This window comes from Labeo rohita, chromosome 3 (assembly GCF_022985175.1).
Source record: "Labeo rohita strain BAU-BD-2019 chromosome 3, IGBB_LRoh.1.0, whole genome shotgun sequence".
NCBI classification, from domain to species: Eukaryota; Metazoa; Chordata; class Actinopteri; order Cypriniformes; family Cyprinidae; genus Labeo; species Labeo rohita.
Window position 1 is genome coordinate 6833057 of NC_066871.1, and position 13118 is coordinate 6846174.

The 13118-nt window shown below is 39.4% G+C and overlaps 1 protein-coding gene across 5 annotated transcripts in view; it reads left to right on the forward strand.

Moving 5' to 3' along the window:
• Positions 1 to 13118, forward strand: part of brd4 (bromodomain containing 4) — a 59728-nt gene that overhangs the window by 36235 nt on the left and 10375 nt on the right. For 4 of the 5 annotated variants that reach the window (XR_007827462.1, XM_051106314.1, XM_051106310.1 and 1 more), the window contains 9 exons: positions 4923 to 5292; positions 7841 to 7978; positions 8067 to 8202; positions 8726 to 9195; positions 9275 to 9643; positions 9726 to 9854; positions 11204 to 11425; positions 11590 to 11810; positions 11925 to 12298. Coding sequence is in view for 4 of the 5 variants with exons in the window: in XM_051106310.1 (XP_050962267.1) it covers positions 4923 to 5292; positions 7841 to 7978; positions 8067 to 8202; positions 8726 to 9195; positions 9275 to 9643; positions 9726 to 9854; positions 11204 to 11425; positions 11590 to 11810; positions 11925 to 12298 (2429 nt within the window). In the remaining variant the exon portion in view is untranslated. The remainder of the gene's footprint in view (positions 1 to 4922; positions 5293 to 7840; positions 7979 to 8066; positions 8203 to 8725; positions 9196 to 9274; positions 9644 to 9725; positions 9855 to 11203; positions 11426 to 11589; positions 11811 to 11924; positions 12299 to 13118) is intronic. The other variant, XM_051106311.1, reaches the window with a different exon arrangement.

The following is a 13118-nucleotide window of genomic DNA, read 5'->3' on the forward strand; positions in this document are numbered from 1 at the left end:
TGCATTTCATTGTAGACGTATTTTTATTCATTTGGCAGATGCTTTTATCCCAGACATCATTCATTCTTTTTCATTAGCTTGTTTTCCGTGGGAATTGAACCCCTGATCTTGTTTCTCTTCCGTCAAAGAGCATTTGTCATGAAACAAGCTTGACAAATTTGTATAAATAGTTTTTGAAACCATTCTTGTGTACTGTTGCATGGAGATTTATTAACAACTTTGAGTTTGTTCCGTTCTGGTTTCATGATTGAAACCCAACGAATAGCCTAATATCGTTATTTAATGTTGTAACAAGAAGCTAAAAGAGAAGTGAAATGAAGTGTGTCAGTAAGAGATGCGCCTGGCTTTGCTGTGGGCATGGTGCAGGACACTTGGCAGCTGCTGTGCTGTAAAATCATTATGACACTGTTGTTTTCATTACAGCCAAAGCCTGCGTACATTAAATGACAGAACACAAGTTCACTTCCCTTTTATTGTCTGACCTGCAGTGGTAAATACCCCTAATTTGCCTGCAGAAAAGCACACTGGAGGGTGCTTTGACGGAGGCTGGATTCATATCGCTGTAGCAAATTCAGATTATTTTTGCTAGGTGAATTTTTGTGTTGGTCCACCCCCCTATCTCGGTCATTCTGAATAATTCAGGAATGTCAGTCACTGTGGGCTCATCCCGACTGAATGCATTCTGGTGTATCGTGTTTTATGAAGCCTTGACAGGAGACAGGGGGACTGTGCCAATGAGTCACTACAGCACTTGTGAGACTGTGAGATACACGCTGCCGGGGAATAGCAGTCTGTCCGTACACTTCATCAGATGTCATAACACGTTCCTCTGATCCTGTTTTCTCATTTCTTTAAGCCCAGAGAGATCCAGTACACTCTGAATGTTCCCATTCTGATTATTTACTACTGTCTCAACTTGAAGTGTTTTTTTTTTAGTTGGCTCATCCAAGTGATACTTTCAGTGCTGCATTACTGTTGTTTACAGGTTTCTCGCTTGTGGAGAGATTAAATGTAAGGCTCTAGACAGCAGTATGAGGTGACATGAGGTTTCATTAGCAGGAAGTGTGGCTGTGGGGATTGCCAGATTACCCAGGCAGTGGTAGTAGTGGTGGGGGTGTGATTACTAGAGAGACGAAAACATTTGGGCCCTCCTTTGGTATCAATTACCAGGCTGACCTTTAACATGCTTCAATCGAAAAAACAACTGGGTGAGGAGTAAGAATCGATTGTGGAGTTGAATGCGTTTCATCTGAGCTCCACGCCGGCTGTACTCTCCTGCATTACTCTGATGGAGCTTTATGTGGTGGTGAGGTCACCTGGTCACGTCGTGGTGATGAGCTGACACTGCTGTGTGCTCGCTCTCTGTCTTCTCTTCTTCCTCCCTTTCTGTTTTTCCTTTACTCAAGCACCATTATCTGATCATCTTACCAAAGCAAACTACTAGTCATTGGGCAGTCCAGTAAGCCTTGGGGCTTGTTTTTAATAGGATGCTTTTCTGTCATGGAAATCACCTTATGCAAATTTGAAAGCTGTATGGCTTTAAGTTCTAAAGCAAAAGGTTGTTTTCTTTTGTTGTCAATTGTTTCCTGTTTGCTGTTTTTCAAATCAAAAATTTTGTTGATAATGTAACCTTTAAGTATTCTTCAGTGAAGCATACAGTTTTTCATGGAATTTAAGTAACCGGTTGCTAATAGTAGGGCTGTCACTAACGATATTTAGGAAATGGAGTAATCTGTTGATTATTCTGACGATTAAGTAAGTATTCGGGCAATTATAATGAATTTTTTTTGTTTTGTTTTTTTTTTTGTAGTAATAAAAATAGACGTAAGTGAACAACAGGTTTTAAAGTGACTTAAATAATAATTAGTTTAAATGTGACCCTGGACCACAAAACCAGTGTTAAGTCGCTGGGGTTTATTTGTAGCAATAGCCAAAAATACATTGTATGGGTCAAAATTATTGATTTTTCTTTTATGCCAAAAATCATTAGGAAATTAAGTAAAGATCATGTTCCATGAAGATATTTTGTTCCTACTGTAAATGTATGAAAACTTAACTTAATTTTTGATTGGTCATATACATTAAGAACATTATTTGAAAGACTTTAAAGGCAGTTTTCTCAATATTTAGATTTTTTTTTTTTTTTTTTTTTTTTTTTTTGCACCCTCAGATTCCTGATTTTTAAATAGTTATCTCGACCAAATATTGTCCTATCCTAACAAACCATACATCAATGGAAAGCTTATTTATTCAGCTTTGTTCATATGAAAAAATGACCCTTATGACTGGTTTTGTGATCCAGGGTCACAAATAAAGTATCAAAAGCAAGTAATCATACAATTTTGTTGAACAAAACTGTTAAAATACATAATGTATTATAAACAATAGAACTAATGTACATTACACATTAACAAATGACTGCATAGGGCGCCAACAGCCTGACGATTGTTTTTTGTTTGTTGACTTTACTGTGCAATCTAATCATTGTTTAATATCGACTTTTAGTTCAAATGTCCACTTAATCTTTAACATCTGGCCATTTCTTTGTGATAGAAAAGCTGCAGCAACTGTAATTTCTTGAATATTTGTAATCCAAAACGTGCTTAAATTTATTTTGAAATCACGAGTTAGCATATTAAGAAAGATAATGTATTCACCTGTGTTTGCATAGGATTATAAATGATTTGCCTTACAAATCTGATGAAATGGCATACGTTGCGTTCCCAGATGAATGTTATAATAAACCCAAACTCACAGCAACATGCAGAGATGGAGTTTGACATGCTCTAGCAGCATTTACTGGAGCCGCTCTGAGATGCACATATGTAACCTACATGCGTGTAAATAAAGCGCATATACTAAACCTGCATTGCATATATTTATTTAATTCAATCATAGCATTTGTGAGCTCACAGTAGCATTATGATTTATGCTTTTTAAATGAGTTTAATGTGTGGAACACACCACTTGGGCTATTTTGCAGATTACTCAACACAGACAAAATTCCTTTAAAAAAAAATTAAAGAAACAAAGGACAAGTGATGGAAGAATAGTAGTTTTATGTATCAGCAGAATCAGCATTCAGGTTTCAATGTTAAAGTCAGCATGAAATAATAAATTCACCCTATTGAGTCTGTGAATGCATGTTGTTGTTGTTAAATTTATCTATGCGTTTTTTTTTTTTGTTTGTTTGTTTTTTTTACCTCATAATTTGAAGCAATAACTCAAACTTCCAGTTAAACCACAGTCTTCTCTCTGATGACATATTTATCAGTGATATATATCGTCTACAATAATATCATAATTGTTGTTTAAAAGACATGTGATTTGACATTATCGCAAAAAACAAGCCAAAACATACCCAGAGAGTGCATGCATGCACTGAGATGTAGGTTATACTACTACATGAGCACATTTAGAGTTCACACTTTTACTGTGTGATTTAGTTTATTAAAATTAATTTATAATTCCCCCAAAATTCATTTCAGTGTGTATTACATTTATATCATCTGACATAACTAATATCACATTAATATTGGTGTTTTTTTTTCCTAATATCAGCATGATTGCAAATGTGATATTAGTTTGATGAAAGTTCATGAAGCAAGAAGTTAATAATAAGTGACGGATATTTTAGATACAATAATTTTTTGGTTGTACTTTGACAACGAAAATAGTTCCAAACATAGCCACAGCAGAACTGTTTTGTATCCTTGAGCAACACGTGATGGAGTGTCGTAACTGAATCAGTCAGCTGATTGAACGAATTGGTTGAATGAATGACTCAATGACTCACTCATGCAGTGATTTGCTGCCACCTACTGCTGTTTTTTTTTTTTAGGTTTATGTTCAAAGTATATTTTATTATAAGTTATTTTAAGTATTCAACATTTTGTTTTTACAACATCAAAACATTGTTTATGCATTTGTAACTGCAGGTTAACTGCATTGAACTGTTTGTGTGAATGAATCTAAATGCCACTTCAGATGCAGATTCTGTTTAACAGACTGAACGCATAACAGCCTTATAGTCTTACTATTTGAATATATTGATTAAATTTAAGAATTTGAAAGATGATGCATACATTTAATTAGGTTAGAACAAAACAAGTCAAAACTTATGAAGGTAAAGATGCCCAATAAAGGTAAAAATCAGTTTAAACTTATTGGAAAAGTCAATTTCTGTTACTGCACAGAATATGAAGAATTTCAAAAGCTTTGGGAGTCAGCTGTCCATGGCAGTCCTAAACCTGCCAAAATACCAGCACAATAATACACTCAGCAAAATGTAGTTTAATTTTTATCGATAACATTCTAGAAAATATTGAGATCTTTTTTGGTTATTATCGCACACCCCTAGACTGAAATGGAAATTTCTTACTTCAGTAATCTTTTACTTCAAGAAGTCTTTTTTATGCAGTGTACACACAGTACAAAGAAAGCAGAACTGAAAACATGAAATTGACATGTGCATGTCTTCAGTATGGCTATTAAAAAACATGGCGATGAAGTTTGTATTAGACTTGTTCCAACCAACTCAGAAAAAAAGGTGACAGTTTTCTGTTACTTCTGCGGATTGCGTTTATTTTTATAATAAATATACAGCGACGTTTGTCTCACAGCTGGCTAGACAGCACCTACTTGGATGTGTTACAGAGTAATAACAGCAGTCCAAAACTCAGTATGAGTCTTGCGGAAGATGTCAATGATTCAGACCACATCGGGGGATAATTAGAGAATCCATGGGCAATTACTTAAGCAAACACGAACCATTTGAATAATGCTGTTTTGGGGGCAGAGAGGATGTGTGCTGGTAGTTTAAGTATAATTGAGATGATAGTGATGATTACAGTGATGGATCTGATGCAGATGGCATGGATGTAAATTAAAGAGCTAATGACTGTGATTTGCTTCCTTCACAGAGAGACCAGCGAGGAGTGCAATGGAATTAGCGGTGCTCTCCCTGTGGAGCCCGCGCCCGGCTCGAGACTGAACGAGTGGTGTTCTGCCCCACCCCCTCCCGCCCCGCTGCCCGCGATCCACCCCACCGGTATGGGGGACGGCCTGGACGCAGTGCAGATGTCGGGGAGCAGCAGCAGCCAGGGGCAGCCCTCGTCCCAGGCCCCTAGCCTCTTTAACCCCTCCCCCCCAGAAACCACTAACCCCGCCCGGCCCAAGCGCCAGACCAACCAGCTGCAGTACCTGCTGAAGGTGGTGCTGAAGACTCTTTGGAAGCACCAGTTCGCTTGGCCTTTCCACTCTCCTGTCGACGCCGTTAAGCTGAATCTGCCTGTGAGTGAACTAACGGTCCTTTTACAGTCATGTCATGTCTGTGATGAGATTTAAGTGATGCATGTACAGTAGTCAAGTCAACATGATGTTCATGTCTTTCTTTCTTCAGTCGTAAAGAAATTGTTTTTTTTTTTTTTGAGGAAAACATTTTAGGATTTTTCTCCATATAATGGGCTGATATGGTGCCCTGAGTTTAGACTTTCAAAATGTAAAAATCATCCTACATTGCTGCAGAAGTACCAACCCAGTCTTTGCAAAGCGAACATGCAAAGAAGATCAAACGCCCTTAACAAAAAAGGTAAAACAGCGATATAGGACTATTTTGAAGTTGAGGGAGAAAATATGATCAGAGTTTTTCGACATACCCTAATTGTCTTGAGCTAGAATACGCAGAGTTCAGGGAAAGTAAGACAAGACGAGCATTTGACATTAAAAAGTATATAAATTGTATTATTTTTATGAAAATAACAGATCGTTTGGCTAGATAAGACCCTTCTTCCTCGGCTGTGATCGTTTACAACTGCATTTGGGATCGTTTAAAGCCGCATTTAAACTGCATTTTGAAAGTTCAAAATCGGGGCACCATATCAGTCCATTATATGGAGAAAAATGCTGGAATATTTTCCTCAAAAAACATAATTTCTTTATGACTGATAAAAAAAGAAAGACATGAACATCTTGGATGACAAGGGGGTGAGTACATCATAGGTAAATTGTTGTTCTGGAAGTGGACTTCTACTTTAAGTTCACTTCATGAAAATTGCTGTACCACTGTCTGAAGGTGGACATTTTTAGGCCTTTTACTTGCTAAAAATGTGGTAGAGTAAGCTTTACTGGATTAATCTGTCCACAAGTCCGCATGACACAATATGTAATTGAATGATTGATATGTACTGGTGCGATACAATAGTTGTTAGCATTGTCCAAACTGCAAGTGTGGTAATATTTAGTATAATTTAAAAAAAACATATGTATCTTTCACGGATCGATTGAAGATTACACTTTTAGAGCATGTGCACAACCCTGAGGCCAAGTGTAGTCTGATTAATGTGTATAGATGCTGTATGAAATTGAGCCACAGCTGCATTGACCAATATTGTGACAAATAAAAATTGTCCATTTGAAATCAAACTTGTAAAGTGCATGTCCACACTGCTTCACACTGCAACTAAAACGGTCGCATTTGCGACCAAAAATATTAATCTGCTAGTAAAGTTTTTCCTGAGGTCTCTGGTCCTTAGAAATTTGCCTTTTTCCTGATTGTTTTGTTGTTGACGTAATAAACGGAGACGCATCAAAGTTAAAGTGGAAAAAACGGAGACACATCAAAGTTAAAGTGGAAAAAAGACTTTCAAACAATCCTCTGCCGAACAGCAGCACTGATGCACACCTGCTAAACGCAGCTCCAGTTGTGAAGCATGAGAGAGATCGAAATGACGAAGACGTGCAAAGTAAAAGTGCACAAACAGCAGTGTCTGTTTTGTGCACAGTCCAGCTTAACGCTGTCATTGCAAGCTACTTTTGGTACAGTTGTATAACAATTATATAAGATTTGTATAATTTACATTTGACATTTATGCGTTCAGTAGATGATTTTATCCACAGTGACTTCATATAGAAGAGCATAAGCAACTTGTCACAAAGCCAACTATATTACTATGCAGTGACTTGTTAGTTAGAAAGCTAGAGTAGGGTAGAAGTGCAGAGAAGAGTTCACACCTAAGCTATTTCTGAATCCAAATTAAGTTTTAATTATAGACAGATGGAGGGAATATGCATTGCGATCAGACATGATCACAGTGCCCAGCAAATGTGAATCATGTGGTGTCGTGTAATCTAGTTTTGTGTGCCATTAGTCTTGCCAGAATGAGTGTCTGTGTTTTGAAAACTTAGTGAAGTCGTCATCCTGCCCGCGGCCTCTGACATTAGCAGTCTGTAGTTCAAGACCAGCAGGTTGTTGTGGTTGTTGCAGAGCCTGTTTCTCTGGCTCACAGCTGACTTTCCTGTGGTAGGAATGGTGGAACAGTTGTAGATTGGGAATGGTCAATTTATTGGTGGAAGAGGGGGTTTTTGAATACTCTTGGGGGACATTCACAAAAAACATTTTTCCATTTCAGTGCACTATTTTTCCATGTGAACACACTAGGCGGTCATGTATGGTCGTTACACTCTTTTGCGGCGTCTCACACGAGAGCCAGGTTTTTAAGAATTTTAGAGTTTACACACATTGACCGCTCACCAATGTCTTTTCCAAAACAGTGAACCAATCAGAAGACCCCGGAGGCGGGGCAGTCATTGGATTGCTTTTGTTTACAGTAGCAAGTTGGCGTTATTTGCCTGCAACATGGCGTAGGAGGCATGTTTTTAGACGCTGAGATGTGTTCTGTGTGAACAGCCCCTTTAGGTGTCAAAGTTTCTTTGAGATCAAAAATATTCTCTATAGAAATTCTCAAAGTTGCTTGCTGTTATCATAACGCAAAAATGTCATTATGCTGATGAATGTTAAGGATTTTGATGTTATGCTGACTTCTGTAATCTCTCCCTATAGGACTATTACAAGATAATCAAAAATCCTATGGACATGGGAACAATCAAGAAACGCTTAGAGAACAGTTACTACATCAATGCCCAAGAATGTATTCAAGACTTCAACACCATGTTTACTAACTGCTACATTTACAATAAGGTACTTCACATTTCTGCTCCCATCATTCACAGTGGATCAAAGCGGTGTGTTTGGGTGTGTGGTTAATGGTATGTGTCGCCCCCTACAGCCTGGGGATGACATAGTCTTAATGGCAGAAGCACTGGAGAAGGTGTTCCTCACCAAGATTTCAGAAATGCCCCAGCAGGAGGTCGAGTTAACGACCACAGCCGGCAAGGGTCGTGGCCGGGGCAGGAGGGATCCAGGTATAAATCTCTACTCTTATGTACTTGCACTGCTGCCCTTTTAGTGGTCTTAAACCCTCCATGGCCAGGTCACATTGGCTTCTTAGTCTGTCCTGTTGTCACTGCATATGTGACCCAGGATCATAATGGCAAAAATCACTAGGATATTAAATAAAGATCATGTTCCATGAAGATAAGTACATTTTCTACTGTAGATATATAAAAACTTAATATTTCAACCAAATTGTCCTATCCTAATAAGGCATACATCAATGGAAAGCTTATTTATTCTGCTTTCAAATGTATAAATCTCAGTTTCAACAAAATATGACTGATTTTGTGGTCCAGGGTCACATATTTGCACTAAAATTGCATCTATGACTTTGTCGATCTCTTTAAAGCTAAAACTCAAATTAAAAATGAATGACACCTCTCGCTGTGACTCATTAGTTTCTCTTTATCCTGAATTTTGTAGCATCACATGATGAATTGCTTGTTTTTGAGAGCTCAACTGATCAAATTTCTCTGTATTTTCTGTTATTAGACATGAATATAAAGATTGCGCCTGGCCTGGAGTCATCCACAATCCCTCAAACACGTGGCCTTTCCAGTCTTCCCCCTGGGCCACAAACAAGAGGACCACCACAGGGTCCTCCTACTTTACCTCCCCAGCCTACCATGCAAGCCTTGCCCCCTCGAGTACCCCCTTCGCTCCCTTCGCTTCCTTCGCTCCCTTCGCTTCCTTCACTCCCTTCGCTCCCTTCGCTCCCTCCACATCCTCCACATCCTCCGCATCCTCCGCATCCTCCGCATCCTCCACACCCTCCACACCCTCCACACCCTCCCCTTGCGCCTCAATTAGGGCCACCTTTTTCTATGGGCCCCACTGACTGCAACCCACAGGTCCCCATCATGACGGCTGTGCCTCCTCCGAACCAAACCGCCCTGCCGCCTGTGCACATACAGCCGTGTGCTCCTCCTATTCTACAAAGCCCAATCCCAATGCCTCACAAAGTAAGTTGGCCTGTAACATTCAAACACATTTTAAGTCACTCTTAAGTCTTCAGTCTTTTCAGTCTTGCTTTTTCATCAGCAGCAGAGAAAAAGTCAAAAAAGGAAAGCAGACACCACGACACCTACGGCAAACGACCCGCTGAACGAGTCCTCGCCTGCCGAGTCGAAGTCAGGAAAGACTCTGCCACGCCGGGATAGTACACGACCAAGCAAACTATCCAAAAAGGAGGCACCAGACTCCCAGCACCATTGGACACCCGCCACTGGGACCCACAGCCCCAAGCAACAAGAGCAGCTACGCTACTGCTCCGGCATCGTAAAGGACATGTTTGCTAAGAAGCATGCAGCATACGCTTGGCCCTTCTACAAGCCAGTGGATGTGGATGCTTTAGGGCTTCACGATTATCATGACATCATCAAACATCCCATGGACCTCAGCACTATTAAGGTGAAAATACAGCTGCTAGTTCTCAAATCAGAGGATGAGCCGCTTCATGCTTATTCAGTCAGTTTTCTCTTTGGTTGTGCAGGACAAGTTGGAAAACAGACAGTACAGAGATGCTCAGGAGTTTGCGGCAGATGTGCGGTTAATGTTCTCTAACTGCTACAAGTACAACCCTCCAGACCATGAAGTGGTGGCTATGGCACGCAAATTGCAGGTACGTGCATACCTGCCAAAGTCTGTGTACATTAGGGGTTGCATAACAAGTGTTTTTTACTAGTCAGGCGTCTAGTTGACTAGTCAGTGTTTACTTTATGCAAGTGACTCGCAGTAGACCATGCTGCGTTACCAGTCTTTGTTGCATCACTAACAGCAGAGTCAGAAATTTTTTTTTTTTTTTTTTTGGAAGTATAAAAATTATATTAAAAACAGCATTACAGGACAATAATATGACAAAATAACTGTTGATCTTTGTGCTTTTATTATTAATATAATGCTGATTTAGTGTTGATCAGTAGACTACATAAAATATTAGGGATGTAACTGTATTATCAATATCTTGGTAGTTTTTAAAATATACTTAAACTTCTTATTCTAACATAAAAGGTCTTTTAAGTTGTGTTTTGGGCCATTATGCTTTGGCACAGTACCTGTTAAACAAACTAAAACCGAAAGCACAATATGGCTTAACCCCTTCTTAACCCCCCCCTTAACCCCTGTTTTCCGCGTCCTCGAAAAAGGCTCAGTTCACAGTGAATGCAGTGAAATTGTTTATTGCATGTGCTGTGAGTTTATGGTCAGCAGTTATGCTTTATTTTTGCGGCAGATGATTACAGCATTTCACTAGATTTGTATTAATTGTAAGCCTGTTTTCACTGAAGCTGGAGTTTTCCTTTAAAATAAAAGCTCTACTGCCGTTCCTTCAAAATAAAAGTTTAAAAGTGAAGTATGAATTGCTGACAGCTAGCGGTTTAAATGGGTAACGATACTGCAGTCAAATTCAAAAAATCTCTTTCAAGTGTAGAAATTAGGAAAGAAGTTTTGTAATTTCCCTGCTGTAGTGTAAAGCAAAAATGATATACCTATGAAATAATTTTCATTTATTTCATTTTATTCAAGCAAGCGTGTAAAAACTTCTGCAAAAAAAAATTTCTTGAAATTTGCCATTTCTATCCCTTAAGTCTAGTGTGTAATGCTCAGTGCTGCAAAAAAATCCCTTCACACCACAGCTGTAATAGATTTAGTTTAATTGTGAAGAGGCATTTTTTGGCTCCTTAACTTGATTTTTGGGTGGTATTTTTGGCCTTAAGCCCCTGTTAATTTCCAACCCTAATTAACAGAAAAATGTGAAAGTGTTTGAGAAATCAACACATTCATGTTTCCAATGCCAAATCTGTAAAGGTTACAAGAAAAATAACCAGTCATCTTCTACTTGCTTATACTTTCTGTAATGGACACATGAACTTTCCTGTGTTGTCAGAATGTATCCAAGTGTACATAGCTGAATGCTGAATTGAAGATAAGAAGTGTTATACTAGATAATCAAAAGCTTTTCTCTTTTCATAGGATGTGTTTGAAATGCGTTTTGCTAAAATGCCCGATGAGCCAGAGGAAATGCTGGCACCCGCTCCTGCGCCAGTGCTCCACCCGGCTCCTGTCAAGACACAGCCACCCATGGGCACGGCCTCGTCCTCGGACAGCTCCAGCGATTCCTCATCTGAATCGGACTCCTCCACGGATGACTCTGAAGAGGAGAGAGCCCAGAGGCTAGCAGAGCTTCAGGAGCAGGTGAGCAGATCGACGCTTAATTTTTGCAAGCACGTCCTTAAGGAAGAGGTCATTTCAAGGACAAGCTGACTGAGAGATCTCATAAATACTGGAAGTGTAAAACTTTTAATGTCCACTGAGAAGACTTTAATCTCCCTATTTGTTTCTTCTCTTTCGTTGCTCAGCTGAAAGCGGTTCATGAGCAGCTGGCTGCCTTGTCCCAGCCTCAGGCCAGCAAACCAAAGAAAAAGGAGAAGGAAAAGAAGGAGAAGAAGAAAGACAAGCACAAAAAGAAAGCAGGAGTCATGCCTGCACTGGAAGAGATCCTGGAGCCGCCTCCTACCCTCAAGCCTCAAGGAAAGCCTAAGAACAAGGATCCTCTGCCTAAGAAGCCCAAGAAAATAAGGTAAGCTAATTTTGATTATGCAAGTACACCTAATATGCAGAATTGCATGGTTTAATACCCTTTAAATTATATAGCATTGAAAATGAGAAGATCTTGTTGTCTTACGCCCTATAGCAAAAAGGAGGGAGGTAAGGGCAGTCGCTCCATGGCTCCCCCAGGTGCCGCTCCACCGACCCTGCAGCCTGTGCCGGGCCTGGATCCTGAGGAGGATCTGGGTCTGAGCGGAGCCACAATGGCAGGCATGCCTGCTGGAGAGAAGTGTAAGCCTATGTCCTATGAAGAAAAGAGACAGCTGAGTCTGGACATTAACAAGCTGCCTGGAGACAAGCTGGGCCGTGTGGTCCATATCATCCAGTCCCGTGAGCCCTCGCTTAAGAACTCCAACCCGGACGAGATTGAGATCGACTTTGAGACGTTGAAGCCTTCTACGCTGCGGGAGCTGGAGAGATACGTGTCGTCCTGTCTTCGTAAGAAGAAGAAGCCTGCCAGTGAGTGACTTTACAAACTTCCTTTAACACGCTGGGTTTAGATTTCTGACTCTGGTGGTCCATCTATAAGCTCTCAGAGGATTGGCTGTATATACACTTGTTTTAATACAATTCTGTAGGCAATCCTAGAAAAAGGGTGTCAAATGGATACGCTTTAACAGAGTTTAGCTCCAAAGTACCTACCTGGAAGTTTCTAGTGAAACCTTGATTTAGGTTTGGTTTAGGTGTGTTAAATTGGGAATGGAGCTTAACTCTGCTAGAAAGTGGCCCTCCAGGAGCAAAATTGGACGTATCTGTTCCAAAATGTTGTCTTGGATGCATTAGCATTGACTTTCCAAATTTGATATGTGCGTACGAAGTGCTGACCACTGCAGAATGTAGTTTTAAGTAATTGCAACACAAGCTCCTGAAATAATACAATCATCTGGAGAAAATTTGACCATGTAAATGCATAATCCAACTGCCGTCTCATTCAGTTTAAAAACACCTTGTGCACATGCGAAGTGCCATGATGTGTATATTTACATATCTTACAATTTAAAAAAAAAAAAAATAATAAAATGGTCAGAGGAACACTGCACTGAAATTTTGAGGAATACATAATTCTGTTTATAAAGTTTATGGTTCATATTCGTTGAACGTAATGTTAAATATAATTGGGTTTATTCCAAACATAGGGCCCTATGAAATCTTTTATTTTTGTAGCAAATTTTTTTTTTTTTTTCCCCCAATTTTTTTTTTTTTTTTTTTTTTTTTTTTTTTTGCTGGATTCCATTTTTTTCTGTTTTATTTTCTAGACTCTAAAAAATATGAATGAAAA